General features: G+C 36.7%; 1 protein-coding gene across 12 annotated transcripts in view; it reads left to right on the top strand.

The window, feature by feature from the left end:
* The window catches only part of CLOCK (clock circadian regulator), a 66,749-nt gene extending 46,475 nt beyond the window's left edge, over positions 1–20,274 (top strand). For 11 of the 12 annotated variants that reach the window (XM_051790819.1, XM_051790817.1, XM_051790813.1 and 8 more), the window contains 13 exons: positions 1,090–1,208; positions 4,124–4,206; positions 4,440–4,546; positions 5,140–5,287; positions 5,504–5,579; positions 6,486–6,627; positions 7,009–7,109; positions 8,008–8,097; positions 8,849–9,007; positions 10,358–10,564; positions 11,873–12,078; positions 12,371–12,641; positions 14,746–20,274. In XM_051790819.1, the coding sequence (XP_051646779.1) occupies positions 1,090–1,208; positions 4,124–4,206; positions 4,440–4,546; positions 5,140–5,287; positions 5,504–5,579; positions 6,486–6,627; positions 7,009–7,109; positions 8,008–8,097; positions 8,849–9,007; positions 10,358–10,564; positions 11,873–12,078; positions 12,371–12,641; positions 14,746–14,922 (1,886 nt within the window). In that variant the 3' untranslated portion in view covers positions 14,923–20,274. The remainder of the gene's footprint in view (positions 1–1,089; positions 1,209–4,123; positions 4,207–4,439; positions 4,547–5,139; positions 5,288–5,503; positions 5,580–6,485; positions 6,628–7,008; positions 7,110–8,007; positions 8,098–8,848; positions 9,008–10,357; positions 10,565–11,872; positions 12,079–12,370; positions 12,642–14,745) is intronic. The other variant, XM_051790821.1, reaches the window with a different exon arrangement.
* The last annotated feature ends 1,571 nt before the right edge of the window (positions 20,275–21,845 follow it).

The following is a 21,845-nucleotide window of genomic DNA, read 5'->3' as shown; positions in this document are numbered from 1 at the left end:
CAGTCCTTTAGGAAAAGGAGTTACTGTGGAATGTAAACTGAACATGACTAAATCACCATGACCAATCATCAAATTGTGAAAGTGTAAAAGCCTTTCTAAAATATAGTTTAAACTACATGAAATAATCCCACTGCACTTCTTAGCACTCATATGTCCTCATCCAGTTCTTGACACTTGTTTGTCAGAATACAGCAGGCAAGGAGAGTTCAGAGTACAGCAATGAAAGCAAGCAGAAGTTTAAAAATCTAACTTATGAGGCAAGATAAACTCTGAAAAATAAAGGACAAGGGCTAAGATAAAGAGGAAGGAAATTACCTCCTTTCTGATGGAAAGAGCAAGGATATGTAAGCTTACATTGCATGAAGAAAGTTCAGTAGGGGTTCTAATCTAGAGCTGAATTAAAACCAGTCAGGCTTTGAAAAGTCTGATAGTGTTTTGAAGTCACCATCATTAGAGCTTAGTGAACATGAACAAAATTAATAATTGCTGGAAATTAAAGATAAGGTTAACCCGTTTTGTGGTCTAGACCATCCTTTGCCTCCTTATGATTCCATCTCAGTGATTCAGTAAGTGGAATTTGTGCTGAGCTCAGTGTCTTAAGATCCTTATTCTTTCACATACATTATTGTGCCTTCAGTTGTTCAGTATGTCTTCAGCATGTGTTGCTTAAATGTACTAAAAGTCTAGAAAATAAATACCTCAGAGTTCAAAAGGAAAAGTTAGCAAAACCTGATACAAAAGATAAATTTTAAAAACATTTTTGAAGAAAATGTAATCCAGTCATTTTTAGTAGTTACCAAGGATTAGAACTGTTATTAGTTTCTTAAAAATGCTGTCAGATAATACCATAATAACTGTAATTTTAGTTCTTCAGGAAAGTTACTTGATGGTTGTATTCCCACTACTACTCTATAACTACTATTCTGTGCATATAGGTATAGATATGTAGCATTTTTCTTTATACATGTTAAGTTACAAGCAAACCACATTAGGTAAATATTGGGCCATTTGTCTCGTGATATTACTGCCATTTTCCTCTATGCTTATATTGTCTTCTTTGTTGCCCTCTTCTCCTCTGTCTTCCCTCAGTTTCCAACTCAGCGCACAATGGTTTTGAAGGAACTATTCAGAGATCACACCGGCCTTCATATGAAGAGAAAGTTTGCTTTGTAGCCACTGTTAGACTAGCTACACCTCAATTTATCAAGGTATGTACAAATGAAATCACCTTTATATAATTTTTTAATGGACTTTAGATGGAAAAACTTCAGAGAGAATGCACATGACATTTAAAATATTAATGAAAATCATAAGGAATTTTACTCTATGAAACTGAGAGTGTCTGTTTCTTCAAACAGGCTGTTATGCAAAGTATCAAAAAAAGTTATGTTGAATGCTAATTCTAAGTAGTCATATAAAATAGTAATATGCAGGAAATAAATTTGGAAGAAGTCCACAGGAATTGTTTAAGATTAACTTAAAATGAAAGATTACATCGAGATCCCACTTCCACTGGAGAAATTATTAATTTTAGTTGAAACTTGGACATGAATTTTGTGTTGCTGATGGTCTTGCTGCAGTTTGACACAGAAGTAAATCTGGGAGGGCTTAATGAAAGCTTGCATTACTTGTCAGTAAAGAAGAGTTGGGTATGAGGTAGTAGAAGTCCTTTGTTTTGTTTCAATTTATTCAGTAACTCAGTTGTTAGAACATTTTGTTTATCTGCTAATGTACAATGTGAAGGTATTATCTTCTTCCTCAACAAAATCAGTAAAAATAAATACTCAGGATACAGTAAAGTATAGCCTATGATTGTGATTCAGATTACATGTTTTATGCAAATATATGATTCAAGCTACAGAATAGTCTGCTATCTAACATTTGTTCTTGGAATTCAGTAGTAAAGTAATGCCATGAAATGTATGTGACCCATTGCTGGGCCCATCTGTTTTCTGTAATACAAGAACTCTGAACACTTAAAGATTCTACCTCTGAGTTTAGAGCACTGATGTCTTAAGCTGAAGACTGTTTGTGGTAGCTTCTGAAGACATACTTTGCACTTCATAAGTATAGTAGGAGCCTATGGAGAAATCATATAAACTTCTTCAGGTCTGTCAGGCTGAATAGGAATTGTGTATCTCCAGATACTATGCCAGAGAAAGTTTGTTGTTTATTTTTCCTGAAGCTGTGGAAATCTTTCATCTAAGACTTTCCTTTCCATGCAGGTCTAAGTAGTGTTCTTCCGTTACGCCTACAGTTGGTAGAGATGTTAAATGTGGGATTTTTGCTTCACAAAATACTCAGGGAAAAAAGACCAACCAACATTTGCAAATACTTTTATCTTTTAAAGTCTGATGGTTTATAGTAAAACTTCTCTGTTTCCTACTTCTGAAAGTTGAGGAACATCCATTTATGATCTTCAGGTCTCTCAGTCTCCTGTGGGCTGAAACCTTACAGATTATATACTCTGGTCAAAGTTTCATTCCTGTGCCTGAACCTCTGAGCCCTTAGTGCCCAAGGAAGTTTTCAACGCTGTTCACCTGGGAAATCTTCTTGTGAAGAAGACTAATGTTAGAGTGAAGCCTTAATCTGACAATACCTGTTTATACTCTTCTGATACCTTCTGTTATTATTGAGACTAGCATTGACTAGACTCTAGCAAATAAGTGTATGTCAGGAACTTTAACATTCCAGTAACTTCATGCATGATGCAGCCAGTAATGAGATGTGTATTTTAGTAGTTGATTGCCTTATTTAAAGTAGAACCTTCCTGGTCATCTGTCAGTTATTCTCTTTATTTTGGATGGTATATGGTTCTGGATTATTTTTTTTCCCTAGAATATAATTTCTCAAGGATATACAGTGCTTTTTTCACCTTTAAAGTTCACATTTTTAGGTTATGCATATGACCCCATCACTTTTGTAACAAATTATGCCACAAATTTTGCTCCCCAGTGAAGGCATTTGGTTCTATACATTTTTTAAAACATTGAGGCAGGATCATATCAATAAGGCAGGATTAATCCAGGCAAAAGGATTCTTTCTACTAGAATACTTTTTGTTACAAATGAAAGTCCTTTCTTCACTCGATGCCTTGTTGACAAGGCAGTGTGCTCATCTGCTCACACCTGTCATGAATATTATGTCAGTTCAGCAGCAGCTTCCATATTGCACTTTTTGGAAGAGTCTTGTAGTATCTGATCATCAGTAGATTCTAATGTGTTCCTGGCACTGGGAATACCATTTCAAGCTCCTACAAATGACAAACGTGTGCATGTATCCAAAAAAAAAAGATTTACTGATCTTTAATTTTATTGTAACTTCTTTGCAGGGTGTATTTGTAGGTATGCATGTATTCCATCATCCATCTTCCTTTTTGGAAGGTATTACCAGAGGAGTTTGCAAAAGAATTGACTGGCTTGGGATATGTGGTCTTGTTACTGTCTCTGCATGAGGCACAGTACTTGGTGGGGCATCTTTACCTCCTGGAAGAGGACAGTAGAAATAGAGTGACATGCGTTTGTACGTTTAAGTGGAATACATTTAGAACAACGTGCAGAGTACCTTGAGGTTTTGTTGTAATAGTGGCAATACAATCATTCTCTTACTTGTTATGAGTTCTAAACATAAGAATAGCGTGTTATTTATAGTATGTGTCTGTGCCCTCAAAGAGATTTAGAGTACTCTGTATTCACTAAAAAGGGAAGAATCCTGTTCCTAAACTCAGAATAATGTGACCATTTTACTAATGTTTATATCCATTTTAAACATAGACTGTAATCAGTGTCTGATGGGAGTGTTTCATCTCTTCTTTAACCTGTTACAATTTGAAACTGTAACTGCAGGAACTGTTGATTTCTGCTTGTACTACTATGTAGATACTGAGCTTGAGTTTAATCTCATGCCATGGTTAGTCCATTTAAATCAACCAAGTGTCAGCCTGGCACAACTGAGATTAGATTCTATCTCAGTACTGTGCATCTAAACAAGCAAAAACAATGAAGCTGTTTAAAAGAATATAACTAATGTTATCTACTAACTTTAGGTACGTCTGAATTTTCAAAGAGCTTATGAATTAGAATAGAGCAGTTTTGAGAGAGATTTTTATTTTTTTACTTTTTAGGAAATGTGCACTGTTGAAGAACCCAATGAAGAGTTCACATCTAGACATAGCTTAGAATGGAAGTTCCTATTCTTGGATCACAGGTGCAATTCCTTCTATGTTTAGCAGCAATAGTAGCTGAATCACAGTGGTGGCTGTAATATTTAGAGTTCACTAATCAGCATTAACTACTCATAGCTTGTGTTGGGTTTAATTTTTAATTTTTTTCAGAGCACATACTATAAACAAGAAAGCTTATATAACTAAATAATTTTGGTTTGGGTTGGGTTTTTTGTGTGTGCATGAAAATAAAATGACTATTTTTTTTATTAATTAGGGCACCTCCCATAATAGGTTATCTTCCATTTGAAGTTTTGGGAACATCAGGCTATGATTATTATCATGTGGATGATCTAGATAATCTGGCAAAATGTCACGAGCATTGTAAGTACAACTAAATCACTAAAACGAGCAAGTTTGTTAAATTGTACAACTGTTCTGGTGAAAATCTGTGATATATTTGAGTGGTCTTTTCTCCCATTCAGTTGATGTTTTTGTACAGCTGATCTTTATCAATATTTTGTCTTTTGATATAGAACTATAAAACTTTATCTTGTCATTCCAGGGTTTCATTGTGGTAAATTGGAGTGCACAGCTCTATGACTAATACTTCTTCAGTTCTACCAATAGTATTTAAAAGGCTCTATAATGTTTAATAAGTGCAAACGTGTAATAGCATAAGCTTTTTGTTCAGCTGTGTTTTTCTTCATAAAGCTGTATTTAAATTCTTTGCACATAAATTTTTCACAATATGTAAAAAGCCCCACAAAAATGGAAGTGTGAATTCTGCAGTTATTTGAAAAATGCAGCTTACATTTTTTTTTGGTAGAAAATTTTAAACCAGTTCTTAGTCATTGTGATTATACTGAATTTAGACGTGGTTTTGGGCCAGATGAACCTGGGAAGTAATGTTTTTTTATGTAGTTGGAATATTTACAGCCTGGAAAGACAGTGACCTTTGTTCTTCATTTTTATAGTAATGCAATATGGGAAAGGGAAGTCATGTTACTACAGATTCCTTACAAAGGGACAACAGTGGATTTGGCTGCAAACACATTACTATATCACGTATCACCAGTGGAATTCCAGGCCAGAGTTTATTGTCTGTACGCACACTGTTGTAAGGTAGGTTATTTTTTAAAAAATCTATATTAGAGAAATTGTACTGGCATGCGAGCTGTATTGCTGGTATTTTTGGAGGTAGAGAAATCATAGCAGTTTAAAGAACCATTGGCAAATTTCCTGAGATATAAGCAAGGTAGATTTGTGGAGTTTGTTTTTTGAGGTATATTTTTTAAACCATCCAGCAACATAGCAGTCATACTTGGTTTGTTCTTCTAGTTACGCAGAAGTTAGAGCAGAAAGACGACGAGAACTTGGTATTGAAGAGTCTCTTCCAGAGATAACAGCAGATAAAGTGAGTATTTTATATAATTTTATTTTACTTAATTCATACAAAAAATAGTAACTAAACAAATATACAGCAGCAAAAAGTGTTTTATCCCATTTGTCCCCAAATATAGTAATTATTCGATCTCTAAATAATATGACTATTTAAAATGATTAAAGAATTCTAGAAAGAGTGTTTGTTTACTCTGTCTGTAACACTTACCTTCCTCTTTTCAGGAGTTAATGTGCATGTAGTTATAACATGGCAGCACCCATAGGTTCTTATTAAAATCTGATTTCTGTAGAGTTAGATTTATAAGTAAATGTTCTTCCTTACTGGAAGTACCCATAATCTGAAAAACTGAGGTCAACATACAAAGATGGCTTAAAGGAATTCACAAGAGGAAAGCAGGAACTGTTCCATTGTGTAACTCTGTCCCAATTCTTAGAAGTATACAAAATTCATTTTGAATTAATGTCCTGGAAGCTCAGTGAACCTTAGATAAGCCATCTTGTGCAGATGCTCTGTCATGTTTTACTCTGACAGTTCAGAAATGTTTTCCCTTGGCAGTTTATTAAGTTTCATATGTTGGTGCTCCTTCCAGTGGAACAAACTCATCCTTTCTCAAAAGAATAAGCAGTTCACTCGTAACGCTGTTGCTCAGAGTGAACTGAGTTGCTAGAGAAGGAGGACAGCTCAGTAGTGGCCTATGTCTGCATGCATTTAGGTTTCTAGGCTTATATGGCTTTGTTTTCTAAGGATAAAAGCTACAAATGGAAAGTAAGCTTACAGCCATCAAACAGGCCACTACTTCTGCATGGTCACCTGTGTAAGGGGGTTGTCTCAAACAGCATGGTCTTAGATATTTTCCAGCAAAACATGTATTGTGTGCCAAATCAGATAAATAATTGTTGTTTGTGTGTGTCTCTTCAGAGTCAGGACTCTGGGTCTGACAATCACATAAACACAGTGAGTCTCAAAGAAGCACTGGAAAGGTTTGACACCAGCCCCACACCTTCTGCTTCCTCCAGGAGTTCAAGAAAATCTTCACATACTGCAGTATCGGATCATTCATGTAAGCACCAACTGTTGAAAATAGAATTGCATTCCTAGCGAAGGCTTTCTCTACTCAATGTAGTTAAATAAATAACTAGCAGTTAATAATCATTTTATGAGAAGTGTGCAAGTGAAAATGTCCTTTTTGATGGTTCAGAGATCTGCAGACTACTCTGAAAAAGACTTCTACATCTAGAAGTACCATATCAGACACTAGAACACCCTATTCCAGTCCTTCAGATCGCACTACTGTTGGATAGTCAGGGTAAAAAAAAAAAAGGCCAAGCCTTAAGGTTGTTTTTTTTTAATTATTCATGAAATATGTAATTTGATTATTGCATTACAGAATTGAGATTACTATAAACATGTCTCTTTCTATTCTAACTCTCGACATTGTCAGCAACACCAACTAAAATGACAGTGGACACTAGCACTCCTCCAAGGCAAAGCTTATCTGGTCATGAAAAGACTGCACAAAGAAGATCATCTCTGAGCAGTCAGGTAACTTCAGAGGAAAATTTTGTACTTAAACAGTAGAGTTCACCTTTAAAAGCTATAACCTTTATTTTATTTCTTCTGAAAGCATGTATTTTAAACTGTAAGAGTTTCGCTTGGAATATGTGACTCTCTGGATTGCATTATCAATATGCAACTTTGGTATACTAGATTTAAGGGAGTACAATAATTAAGCATAAACGTATGTAGTTTTTGGCATTTGTGTTTGCAAGATTGTGTATGAATCTTTGCTTTCACTCACACATAACCACTTTCTATAATTCTGTGTTTTTAATATACATACACACACACACATATATATATATATATATATAAAATTTCCAACATAGTGCTGTGTGTGTCCCTATAGAGAATTCATACAAATTTATGACTCTTAAGAATATTAGTACTTTCATATACTTTCTGAAATCTTAGTAGTGTGAAAAAATGTCATACTTAATGTACTTGGTGCTTGTTTTCACGTTGAACTAATACATTCACTTCAAAAATAGAATGCTTATTAAAACATGTATTTGTTAATGTAAGAATAAGTAAAAAATGTCAACTTCCAAACATGTTGAAGAAGTTTCTCCCTTACCGCAATTAAGACTTTGAAAACATTTGTAATTGTAATTTCTGTTTTATGCCTATGGCTTTTATATGCTTCTAGCAGTGGAAACATTATATATATATATGTATATATATAAAATTTAGATAATCAGTTGCTCTTGTTTTCTTAATTCTCGAATAATTAAGGTTAGATATTTCAGGAAAAAATTTACTAGTTTTTACGAGATGTTCATATGGTGCTGTTTTGGATTTGACACTTCATATAAAAAAATACTTTGCATCAAGTATGAAGTTCATTCTCTTATGATTATGGAATAATTTTTTTTAATCCTAGTCTTTAAGCTCACAGTCTCTTGGACAACCAGTAGCACAGCCAGTGATATCTCAGCCTGCAACTTTACAGCTCCAGTCTGGCATGACCCAGGTATGGATTAACTTAGTTTATTGTTTATTATTTTTTAAATAGTCTTGTTTTCCTAAAGAACAGTATTCTCCTGGAGAAACTGGCTGCCTGTGGCTTGAATGCATGCACTGTTCAGTGGGTAAAAAATGGGCTGGATGGCCAGGCCCAGAGTGGTGACAAATGGAGTTAAATCCAGCTGGCAGCTGGTCACCAGTGCTCAGTACTGAGGCCTATCCTGTTTAACATCTTTACTGATGATCTGGATGAGGGGATCGAGGGCACCGTGAGTGAGTTTGCAGATGACACCAAGTTGTGCAGGAGTGCAGGAAGGCTGCAGAGTGCCTGAGGGCAGGAATGCTCTGCAGAGGGATCTGGACAGGCTGGATCGATAGGCCAGTTGTACGAGGTTCAACAAGGCCAAGTTCTGGGCCCTGCACTTGGATCACAGCAACTCCATGCAGCGCTACAGGCTTCCAGAAGAGTGGCTGGAAAGCTGCCCAGCAGAAAAGGACCTGGAGGTGCTGGCTGACAGCAGCTGAACATGAGCCAGCAGTGTGCCCAAGTGGACAAGAAGGCCAATGATATCCTGGCTTGTATTAGAAATAAGTGTGGCCAGCAGGACCAGGGCAGTGATCATCCCCCTGTACTAAGCACTGGTGAGGCCGCACCCCGAATGCTGTGTTCAGTTCTGGGCCCCTCACTGAAAGAAAGACATTGAGGTGCTGGAGCATGTCATTTTTGCTCAGCTTTTAATTTATTCATTGCACTACAGCCTGTGTTTCAGTTTTCAGCACAATTAGGAGCTATGCAACATCTAAAGGACCAGCTAGAGCAAAGAACACGCATGATAGAGGCAAATATTCATCGGCAGCAGGAAGAGTTGCGTAAGATTCAAGAGCAGCTTCAAATAGTTCATGGTCAAGGACTCCAGGTGAGTTAGTCTAATGCTTACATGTTTCATCTGTAGAGAATTTTGGCATCTGAAATGAGACTTGGGCACTTAATTCCAGAATGTGATCCTCCATATCTCCTGTCAGCTGCCATCAGGCCTAATATGCCTAAAATCCATGGTATTTGAAGCTACTGTTCCAGAGGTAGCAGACATTTTACTTCTGAATATATCTGGAAGTGCCCCAGTATATCTGTTCACTGTTGAGTGTCTCAAGCCTAGCTTATGCCTTAACCTAAAGGTAAAAGGGTGCAGTAGTTGTTAATTCTTGCAGAGTTTTGAAGCCATTAAAATATTAATAAAAAATCTGCAAGATAAGCATCTCTTTCCTCTTTTAGCTTGAGGGTGTCAAATTCATGCCTTTTGTCTCTTAAATTGTCCTAACTATCAGGCTGAATGGTTCTACTTTGCATGGTAAACTTAAAGTAGTTACTGAGCCAGAAAAACAAGAAGTGTAGAGGATTCATTACTTAGTCTAGGAGCTAACTACCTGATTTCCGATTTATTTATTTTCTTAACCAGTATGTATTTTTCTAATTTTGTCATTCTCTTTTCAGCAGCTATGTTTGGAAGAAAAGAATGACCCAATTGGGTTTTTCTAGTTGAAAGAAAACCCAAACCAAAAAATGATCACCCCAAACTAAGACACATTTTAAGGAAATAATCTAAATATTTTCCGTGTGGATTATGACTTAAGAGTAGAAAAAAATACTTCCTAGAAGTACTGAATATGTTGCTTAAATTCTGTTGGAAGAGTAGGAGTTTCTGGCATGTGTCATTTTCAGTGTTCTCTGATGTCTAGCATAAGTGTGCCAGCAGCGAACTGCCTTACTGATGTCTCAGAAGGAGAGATTCACAACTCTCTTCCTGTGCAGTGTGGAGGGACCTTGTTCAGGAATGTGGAAACTAGAGAAAATACTTAAGTCTTGTGCATTGTCTTGTTGTAGTTGTGGGCCTAACCTTTTATAAAGAAACAAATATTTTTGTGCTGAATTCCGTTTATTACAACTACGTTGGAAAGTTCAGTATAATCATTATGATTCCCTGATTGTCCAGAAGACTGTGTTCTTGGTGCTATGCCTGGATCTGTTGATTTGGAGATTTTCTTTATTTGAATTAGTGTCATAGCTGAAGGTCCTACAAGTAGAAATGTAATCTCAAGGGTGTTTTGTCTTTAGATAGCTGTAGAATACATTACCAGGTAGTTTCTAAATAGTACTTTTTCTCGAAGAACAAATATTGAACCTTAATGCTAGAAGTCAGGATTCTGAGTCTTATCATTTAGAGCAGAGTCTCTGAATACTGACCCTATAACTTGTGGAATTTTTTAAGATGTTCTTGCAGCAGTCAGCTTCTGGACTCAACTTTGGTTCTGTGCAGCTTCCTTCTGGAAATTCTTCAACTGTTCAGCAGCTTACGCCAATAAACATGCAAGGTCAAGTTGTTCAGACTAATCAGACTCAAAGTGGGATGAACACAGGCCATATAAGTACTCCACACATGATACAGCAGCAGCCTTTGCAGAGTACTGCAACACAGGTAAAATTCCCATTATTGATTTTGCTGGATAGAGTATATGCTCAAACCCACAGCTGAAACACAACCCTGACATTCCCCTCTCAAATTTCTTTTGAACAATGTCCATTGAGTCATTGATTTCTTCATGTTCTAAGCTTTGCAATTGAAATGTATTTATGTTCTTGATAATGCAATTTCAGATCTTGTTTTTATTTCAAGACTTAGGCATGTAAATAATTGATAACAAGTAGCTTTTTGGAAAGACCAGTATCAAGGAAACTTTTAGCTTGCCTTTTTTTGAATGTCTATGAATTTTTTTGTGACAGAACACATAACATGAGATTTGTGAATTTAAAACCCAGTGTTGTGACAGAAAATAACTAGAAAAGCATAGGAATGGGACTAGTGTATGTTGGTGCTTCTGGAGTTGCATGTTCTGCTTTTCAGCACTTTCCATCAGATGTGATAGGTGTATGACATCAATAATATAATAGCCTTTTTCTTCTGTGAGTTCATTCAGTTTTTTTCAATTCCATGTAAACTTTTGAAATTGCAGTATCTTGTAGTGAGTTCTACAGCTTTACTTTTTATGAAATGTGATTGTTTGCTTTTTTAAACATGTCACCCATTTCATATCCTGGGAAACATATTGAGCAGCTCATCACTTTTCATCTTCTCAGTCATACGTGATTTTCCTCTGTCGGAGGTATCCCCATAGAAGCCTGTTCCTCATCTTGAACACTTGTAATGGGTTTGACCATTATGTGTATGGAGGCTCCTTATACATTTGATCTCAGTGGTTGCCTTCCTCTGGACCCTCATCCACATTCCATACTTTCTTTTTGAGATTTGTAAGGAGGCAGACTAGCGGTGGGCAGTATTACAATCTCAACAGTAAGCTAGTTCCAAACATTTGAAGTAAGAAATTGATTGACATGATGTGCACATTTTAGTCTTAAGTTGGGCACAGAGATGATAAAGGAGTGAAAAGATCATCTTGATGGTCCTATGCAGGGCCAGGAGTTGGACTTGGTGATCCTTGTGGGTCCCTTCCAACTCAGCATGTTCTGTGAATAAAAAGTATGCAAGTACCCGAAAAATCTAGGAAAAAAACCCAAACCTGAACAGGAGAACAGGTTAATGTAAAAGACTCAGATGATCCAGTCCTACTTCCAAATCCTCAGTCAGAGGATACCTGTGTACTTTAAATTAAGAATTAATTTGAATAGAAAAAAACACTGGCAGTTGTGAAGTATGGCCAATGACAATGAACAGGACAGCTGTAGTACTTGGCTATTTTCAACTTACTATCCCAAAATTTCTTTCCAGCATAGTCAACAAAACGTACTTAGTGGACACAATCAACAGTCTTCTGTTGCCAGTCAGTCACAGAACACAGTCTCAGCACCTTTGTATAACACTATGGTGATTTCTCAGCCAACAACGGGAAATGTGGTCCAGGTTCCTTCTAGCTTACCACAGAACAACCAGAACGCTGCTGCAGTAGCCACTTTTACACAGGACAGACAAATCAGGTAAATCTTCAGGACCAGTATTCAAGATGACTTGTCATCATGGTATGCTTATGTAACTGTATCATATACAAAAGGAACTAAAGTAGCATTAAAAAATAAAGTGATTTGTATTTTAACTATATAGATACAACTCTGAAACTAAACTTTGCCCAAAATAATGTTTGCAGCTTATCAAAACCCATGTTGTTACAGCAAAGTGTGACTTTGAGAAATCTACCTTTCTCAAGTGTATGTGATGCTTCATATATTTTTTTCCCCTAAAAGGACTCCAAATGTCTTTTTCTATTAACAGATTTTCTCAAGGTCAGCAACTTGTAACAAAACTTGTCACAGCCCCAGTGGCATGTGGAGCAGTAATGGTACCAAGTACTATGTTTATGGGACAGGTGGTGACAGCTTATCCCACTTTTGCTGCCCAACAGCAGCAGACACAGACTTTGTCAATAACACAACAACAGCAGCAGCAGCAGCAGCAAAGTCAGCAAGACCATCAGCAGCAGCTCACCACAGTTCAACCACCAGCTCAGTCACAGCTGACCCAGCACCCCCAGCAGTTCCTACAGGTAATGAATGCAGAGTTCCCTACAAATTTTTCCAAATCCTGACACTTTCAGCATTGCTAGGTTATCCTAGAGGCGCTTTACCTGAAAGCTGAGCACTTAGAGAACAGCTACAGAATAAACTTATTTTAAGATCTTGTTACTTAAAGAAGAAGTGGTCTTTCCTGCAGTTTCACTCCATATGTTGTCCTGTGTTATATCTTTTCCCCTTTGAGTTGCTGCTCTTAATTGAGCATGGCATGAAAAAAACAGGTGTTTCCCTTTAAAACAACTTACATTTTCTTTGCATTCACGTATTGATGCAATAAGGTATGAGAGATGATGGTCTGGAAAGCAGCACACAGCCCAAAGCAAGACATGTCCCATTAACATGAGGCATGAACATCTGTTGAGGCTACAGGGGAGGCTGAGCAGTATGGAACCTTCTAAGCAAGAGAGTAGAGGAGAACTGTGTTTTAGTGGAGAAAGAAGATTGGATCAAAAGAGAAGGAAGGCAAACCCCAAAGTCTAGAAATAGGAAATATTGAAAAGAAACAGAAGGTAGAAGGAATTGATGGGGAAGTCTGCTGCCATTTGTTGATTCCAGTTGATTGCTGGCAAATAGCTCATCCAGTAGCTGGTGTTGGTGGGGGAGATGTAGTGGTGGCTAAAGCACTAGAGGAGAAGTGCGTCCAAGAAGACGTGGGTTCAAAAATCTTAATTTTGCTTCTGATGTTGCCTTCTCCAAAGAAAGGTAAAGTCTATGTAAATGTAGCTTGTACATCTTAACATTCTTTTAACTACTCTGGAAAGGTCAAATTATTTGTGTTTTTTTGTTTTGGTTTTTTTTACTCTTTAAGAGTATATGTAATTAAAAAATCTTACTTTTGCAAGTATTCCTTACTATGTGTGGTCTCCCATTTGCAGTAAATTTGGGATCCTGTGCATAGGTGGAATAGATACAAATGCAGTAAGTAATTGGAGGCTTAACCTACATTTATATGCACAAGGAATGGATACATTCTGATTAGGACTGAGTACAATTTCCTTTCACTAGGTCACTGACAGAAAATATTGACTTGTTGAAAAAAGTTTTTCATGGGAACATACCAATTTCAGTCATGCATCAGGCAAATGCTTTTCAGCTGCAAGCTGACTCTCAGCAAGAGATCTGAAGCATATGTAGTGATTTCAGCTTCAGCACTCACTCATTTATGTAGAGGGAGACTCAAACTGAATCAAACCAGAGTGCAGATTGGAATGTGTTCTCTGACAAATCAGATAAATATTTTAGCAACAGTGCTGTTTAGCAGGTTGGTTGCTGTATCTCTGTTTCTAAATTCAAAAGTTTGCACAACTTTAACTTAATTCTGGTGAAACAGATTTGTGAAAAAAGATCTCCAAAGGTCTGTTCCTACCCTAGAAATTCTTTCTAGGCAAAAGTTTAGTATTTTTAATACAAACTATTAAAGTGCTAGAATTTGAAGTGCAGCAAATGCTTCTGCTCGCTGTGGCTTCTTACAGTCTGATTCTGTAGGTGGAGCAGTTGATGTAGTTTAGCTTCTGCTGCAGAATGTTTCAGGATTGAGATGTCATAGTGCATTTGTACCCCTCCTTCATTGCTTTTCTTCAGTAAATCATTTTTTTGTTCTAAGAAGAGTAATAGTAAAACTAAGTACCATTTTCAGTAGTAATAAATCTCCTTCAAAGGGGATGTTTGGGTCTGCAAATGTGGCATTTTTTTTTGACTGTGTATTTTGTCTGTGGGGAATAAATGTGATCTATGCTAAGTTATGCACCATTTTTTCATTTGACTGCAATGAGATATCTATTCAAATAGATTCCTTAAGCCCTGCTATGCTCTTGTGGTTTGAAATGGAGACATTGCCACACATTCCTACCCATCATCACAGGAAATTACAATGACCGCTTACAGCTGCTTTATTAATTGGTCAGATGCTCTGATTAAATTTATCAGTATGAACTAATCTTTGCATTGTTTGCTCACCTTAACTAACCAAATCTGAAGTTTATTTTGATCGAACACCTACAAAAAGTTAAAAAGCAGCTAGGCCTGTATTTCTCTGTGTGGCAGGAAAAATAATCTTTTTCTGTTTCCGTGTTTTAGACATCCAGGTTACTTCATGGAAATCAGTCAGCTCAGCTTATCCTCTCTGCTGCTTTCCCACTACAACAAAGCACTTTCACTCAGTCCCACCACCAGCAGCATCAGTCTCAACAGCAGCAACTGTCACGACACAGAACTGACAAGATGAGTGACCCTTCTAAAGTTCAGCCACAGTAGTGTGGAGCTCTGCCTCTTTTTGAAGCAAACTGCCAGGAGGGGCTGCTCCCCAAACAGTTGCACTGAAGCTACAGACGTAGCAGTTCGAAGGCTTTCTGTCACCTAATTGAGATCTACTTCTGACTTCTGGAATCTGTTAAGCCACAAGATAATGATGGGGACATGGCCAACTTTGAGAGTTGCCCCAGTTTCTGTGTTCTAAAGGATTTGCTGCCATGTTTTAATTTGTCCAGGTGAAATCTCCAAATGTGACTGAAATGAGAGTGATGCTGAAAATATCGGTATTTTTATCAATCCTATACATTTTTAAAGTATTAAAATGGACATGGAGCAATTGTTTGAATTAGCAGAAAAAAATGCCAGGAATATAGTCCAAAAACCATCTAATTTTTTTTCAGATGATTATGGGACAGTAAATATTTTGAAAATGTTGTGTGAAATCCAGTTCTCTGTTGTACAGATGCTGTAAAATATTGTGTATATGTCTGCATAAAAGGAGAAAGAGCAAAATATTTTATATGATGCATGAAAATGTAATCTGTTATTTGTAGGTTTGAATATGTTTCCCTAAATTCTCACACCATACTCAGACTAATGTTTTCCTCTGTTCTACCCTTTTGTTTACAACATGATGCATCATTATTTTCACCCTTAATGTGGGCACAAGTCTCTTGTTTGTGCTTTGTCTGTGATGTCAGGGTTTGTTCGGTGAGGTATAGTGTGTTGGTTAGTTGACTTCTTGAAGTTAAATTATTGATGAAGCTGTTTGAACTGGTGATCATGCATCAGGGTTCAGGACATTCAGATTCATGAATATCATCCATAATTTCATAATGAATTCATAGTTTTATTTGAAAAATAGGAATTTGCACTGCTTTCTTGCAGATGGTTTGGAATTTTATTCCCCAAAGCTATCTTTTGATATAGTTCATAGTTGGAAATATTTATGTAAAAGGTTTAAAAAAAATGACAGTAATTTTCAAGAATGTTTCAGTTATAGGAGTAATTTGCACAAAAATATATTTACATTTAATAACCTTTTGGGCACTTTTTAACCACTTTCTCTGTGGTGAGAATTGTAACTTGTTAAAACATGTTGGAATCTTTTTATTCTCCTTCAAAAATTAGTCAGAACTAATTCAGGGTCATTTTAACAACAACAAAACCCATAGTGCCTTGATTTTAATTCAGGTGATAATGTTGAACATCTTGAATTACAATGTCTTGAATCTGTAACCATTTTCAATTTTGAAGTCTTAGCACATTGTCAACCAAACTTGTGTATCTACTTCATAGATATTTCTGTATTGTGTTTATTTTAACAATGGAGTGAGTTGAGACCATGAATATTTTTGACTGGTACTCCCCCTCAGATAGTAGCCAGAAATAGAGGAGTCTCAAAAATCTCAGACCTTTAAGGTAATACTCTTAAAAATAATTTAAAAAAAAACCAACCAAACTAAAAGTACAGGACTCCTTTTGCAGGAGGAGGAATAATAAGCTGATTTTTTTTTTTTAGTAATTTTTGAAGCATTCAAAGTATGCTTTGGGGGAGATTGTGATTGCATTTAACACTAGCAGGCTATTGATTTGAGATACCACTGAACTAAGACTTCAGAAGGCAACTTCACTTTATAAAGAAAATAAAAAGTTCCAACAGATACGATGTGCTATTTAACTAAATGTTGGTAGGTTTTTATGGTACTAGTTTGTGGAAACCAGAACTTCAGAGGAAAAGGAATAAATGCTGATAGATCTGATAATTAAAAACAAACAAAAAAAACCCAACAGTAAAAGCAGTTAAAATTAGTACTAGCGAGAGAAAGCTGGATTAATCTTGAATACTGAAGAGGAGTTGAATGAATGTAACCAAATGGTGATGGTCCATTTTGTACTGTGGAACAGTTTGATTGTATTACTGGATGAACCAAACCCGCAGGAGGTTATACGAGTTTAGCCAAGCCTTTGATGCCGTTGGTTACGTTTTGGGGCTAGCCTTTGCCCCTGCACGTGTCCCAGCATTAGATCTTTGTTATTCCCCAGTCATAAAGCAAATATTTGGCACCAAAAAGCCAAGCAGTGAACAAGAGAGTGTGAGAAACACAGTACCAAAGAGAATCAGATTGCTCTCTGCTCCAAGAAGCCTACTGCAACCTGGAGCAAGGAACAGATGCCAATACCAAACCGCAAGAAACACTTCCCCTACTTTAAAGGGATTTCTGGCATTCTCCAGACTGGGATAATTGTCAGAGACCTGTTTCTGTAAAGTTCTAGGTAAAGAAATCCTGCCTTGCTCTGCTATCCCTACCACTCCATCCCACCTGTTTCTATATGAAGCTGCGTTGACTAGAGGTCTGTGCTATCAGTTCTTTGCCTAATGAAAAATAGGTTAGATACAAATTTTTTAAACCAATTACAATGAAAATATAGCACTAAAAAAGAAAAGTGGGAGAGCTTTAATAGTACTGTTAGAACTACTGAATAATGGTAAAATAGGTGTATTAAACTATTATACTGAGAATTACAGAAATTAGAGATACCAGCCAGACAGTTAATGATGCAGCTTTTTATATAAAGCTTTGTTTAAACTTCTCTTCCCGTTTTCCCCTTCCCAAATACTCTGGTGTGCTGCTATAGGTCTGTTGGTAAAAAGGCTAAACTAGAAGAGAGAGAAATTAGATGATATGATAGTGTGGCTGCTGAAAGAGAACTATAAAAATGTATGCTTTGACCAAGAAACTTTTTGTAACCTCAGAGAGAGGTCATTCAATTACAGAACTACCAGCTAGTAGAGAAAGGATAGAAGATGGGGAAATTCAAAGAAACTGGAAAAACATGGCACACATTTGAAAAATTCCTGACACTAATCAGGCAAGCATTTTACGAAAGCAAGCATGTAGAATTTGGTCCAGATTGTGTGCAAGTATGCAGATGTGTTGTTTCACAGGTAGTGACTAAAAAGTGTATATTTATTTAATGGGTCTGCAGCTTTCCCTGTTGCTGAATCAGTTGCTGAATTGTCCTTGAATTTTAGTAAGAAGAGGACCAGCCTATTACCTCTTTCTTAATCAGCCTTTTGCTTCTGCCCAGCTCATTTACTACAGTCATAGATTTATTTTCAACATCCTGATAAGTAGCATGATAATGATGCTGTGATACTGCAGCAGGTTCTGGAGCGGAAATGTTACAGAACAACTCTGACAGAAGGGAAGGAGTCTGTTAAGGGCAGGATTGTATTTATGAAGAAATGGGCTGGTGATACATAATGGAGTGAAAAAGATGGCGTAGTTGCACAGAGTTTAGGAGACAGACATGGTTTACCTGCAATGGGTGAGGATTTGAAGAAAAGCATCTAGGATAACTTCAGAGAAAAAAGACTATAGCTATTTTTATATTATATTTAATATATATTTGTATATAAATATGAAAGGATTCTAGTAGGAGCTCTCCATATGCCTTCCACTTCATCTAGAAGGTTTACCTTCTGCACTACAGTTCCAGTGTATCACCACCTTCTGTGGGCATCTTGCCTACTGCCAAACACCAAAATTAGTAACCCATTATCCTTACAAGAAATAGGTTTCATTTCAGCTTTATGTAAAAATGAATAAAGATATATCAGGCAGTTTTTCACAGGAAAAAGAAATTCTCTTAAGACTCAAATATTGCACTTTCTCTTTTTTTTTTTTTTTTGAGTAATAACAAGCACTTTACTGAAAAGACTATTTGAAAAACAGTTTATTTCTTTAGTCAGTGAAACTGTTAAAAATGGGGGGGCATTGAGGAATAATGCATAGAACTGTCAAGAGAGACATTTCTGGAAAATGTTTCTTTAATAGGGTGATCCTTTGAGGCTTAAAGTGCAGGATTTACAAAGGCTTCTAAAGCCAGTTGCCTTTATGTTTTATATGGCCAGGGGAAGGGATTAGAGATGATAGCTTCCTTGAAAGGAGGCTTTTTAAATTGCACAGTTGCCTATGAGAGAGAATCATCTGGAGGCTCATTTGCCTGCTCAATAATTCTAAGTGTCCCTTAGGATTATAATTTGTGAAAATGTTCTGAAGGTTTAAAGTTGTGGCCTTTTTCAGATGTTAAAGTCTATTCAAGAACCATTCATATTTTCAGAGATTTAACCCAGGTATTGTTATGAGTGTTTTAAATGTCACGGCATCGGGAGATGTCAAACATGTCAGATTCATAAGCTTCTCTATTTGAAAAAATTATTAAAATTAGATATACAGTCAGAGGGCTGGAAAATGGTTATTTTGATTAAAAGGGAAAAGAGACTAGTTTTAATAATTAACCTTTTATTTTTTTACTTATCCCTGGTGGAAAAAGTTAAAGAGAATTAAATTAATTTGGATTAAAAAAAGGACATTTGAACAAATCATAGTAGATGAGACAGCTGTGAGAGAACATTTGAAATTGTCCATGAGACTGGATAGTTGCTTTTTCACTATGATGATTTTTAACACTACATTCCTTGTCTTTTTTTTTTTTCCTTTTTCTAAGCAGGTGATTTTAAGCTCTGCTACACTTCATGCTATGCCATCCGCATGAATTTTGCCAGCATGATATGCTATATTCAAAGAAAGTATACCTAAATAAAAAGGAAGGGGGAGAAACAAAACACTGTGTCTGAAAAAAATACTGTATGGCCTAATACAGAGACCCCAGCTATGACTGAGAGATGCTGCATTAATAGACAATCAATCATGGGTAATTATTTATGAAACACTTTTGGGAATGGTCTTAAAGGTGTAACTGCTTTGAAAGCAGTTGGTGAGTTGTCTTTTTCTAACGAGAAAGGTAAAAAATATTTATTTTCAAATATATCAGATTGAATTTTGAGTTTTTAAGCAGTGTTGATTTCACAGTGTCTTGGGTTTCAGTTTTGTTTTGTATTTTTTTAACTGGCATTAGATTTGTATACGTAAAAGAAACAGAAAAACCCTAGTGCCGTTCATATTGACGTCAGGAAATGTAGATACAGTTCCCTGGTGTTCATGTGACCATTACTAACTGTCAATTTTTTAACTGAATAAATGTAACTCATTTGAAATTTTGCTTTCTGTAGCTTCTAAGGTTCTAGAAGTTTTTTTTTCCTGAGTTGCTTGATGTCAGTTTTATCCAAGTTTCACAGTGGAGCGCTCTTATACCCTTCCCACGACTGTACCAAAGGCACTCTCTCTCCCCCACTCACAGAACTGACTTGTGAGAAGTTGCTTAATGTCACTTTTATCTTCTCTCCCCTACCCAGACAAATGACTTGTGAGATTTCAGTAAAAACGCATACTGTATTTTTTCCTTGTCTTCTCTGTATCTCTTTATAAACTGATGCCCCACTCTAAAGGCTAGAGACCTCTGATTTGTATGTTTACATTACTGCCTTGGAATTTACTCACACAGCACTTGTTTGAACATGCACAACTTAAAACTACTTTTGTACCTTCATGTGTACAGTCCCTGTTGTTGCTGAAGGATGGAGCAGCACTGCACAGTGTCTGGATGGGCATAGCCCTTCCCTCACTTCACATCATGGAAAACACCCTTCTCTTTAAATTTTGCTTACCAGAAGAAGAAATACCCAGGGAGGGGAGTGAAAGTGTTAAAGAATAGTATTTTTAAAGGAGTAGAGATGGGCTGAAACATTGGCTGTGCCACCAAACAAGGAAGCAGAGACTTGCATTTAGGTGCGAGCAGAGCTTGTTGAGAGCATGGAGCTCTTGCCTGGAAATGCTGTGTGGTAACATGTAACCTCTCAGGGTGGTCTAACCTTCTTTCACTGATCAAAGTGTAAACATTAATAATCTCAAATCAATTAAATGTTCAAGGAAAGGTGGGAGGGAATGAAATCTGTAATTGAAGCTGAATGCCTGGAGAAAATTATAAATAACAATTAGCCATTTTTACAGTCTGCAGTTCCTTTTTTTCTGTAATATCACACTGGATGCCCAGATGAAGATGCTGATCTTTTGCCTTCAGGAATTAAATACTTGCATAAGTTGTATATTACTTCTATATGCCACAAAGCCCCTGTGCCCCAGGAGAGAAACAAAATCAACAGCAGAAGTGCTGTAGCTGTAGTTAAGAACTGACTGTCAGCGCCCACCAGCAGTAACACCAAGAGCGTGGTAGCAAGCAAGATTATCAGTTTTCTTAAAACTGAACTTTGGAAATATCAATATATTTTTCCATAAATTTAGCATGAAGAAGAGTGGTAATTACAACTCCTGCCACACCTGATGCAATGCCATTCAATGGCATTTTGCTGTTGTGCAAACTTGAAAACAAAGCTCATGTTTATATGAGAATGAAGCTGTTAAGTACTTGTAAAGATTAGCAATCCAAAGGTTGGTTGCACTTCTGAGTCTCAGGCATTAGTGATAGAAATTCCAGAAGATTTCAGCTATTCAAGGGTAGCAATATCAACACAGTCTTACTAGCTGTTCTTTCTAGCACACAGTCTCTGTCACTGTCAGACCCTCTGGCAACTATATTTTCACTGGGGAAGTAAATTTAAGTAATCCCAAAGAAATGCACAGCTATAGTACATGCCACATGCCTGTGGGAAATGTTACAGCTTAAATGTAACCTGTAACAGAAGGTTATGTTAGCAGAAGCCTGTAGCCATAACTTGCCAAGGGTGCTGACTTAGGGCCATATGAGGTAACCTCTGGAAAAATGCCATATCAGTACAGCAAGTGCCATTACACCATTATTTCCATGTCTCTGGAAATTAAGGATAACTCAGGTTTTATTAGGATGAAACAATCTGATCCTCTTAATTCAAGATTTTTTTTAAACATATGGTATCTGGGACAAACACATAGAGAGACTAAACTACCAACCTCTTTCTAGAAATACACTGTAAAACTGCTCACTGAATCTCGTGGCAGCGTTCCGGGCACTGAGCAGCCAGC

This window comes from Manacus candei, unplaced genomic scaffold (genome assembly GCF_025592945.1).
Source record: "Manacus candei isolate 608988 ecotype Guabito, Panama unplaced genomic scaffold, ASM2559294v1 h1tg000028l, whole genome shotgun sequence".
In the NCBI taxonomy this organism is placed as follows: domain Eukaryota; kingdom Metazoa; phylum Chordata; class Aves; order Passeriformes; family Pipridae; genus Manacus; species Manacus candei.
The sequence above is the reverse complement of the archived record's forward strand: the minus strand, read 5'-3'. Positions and strand labels throughout refer to the sequence as shown.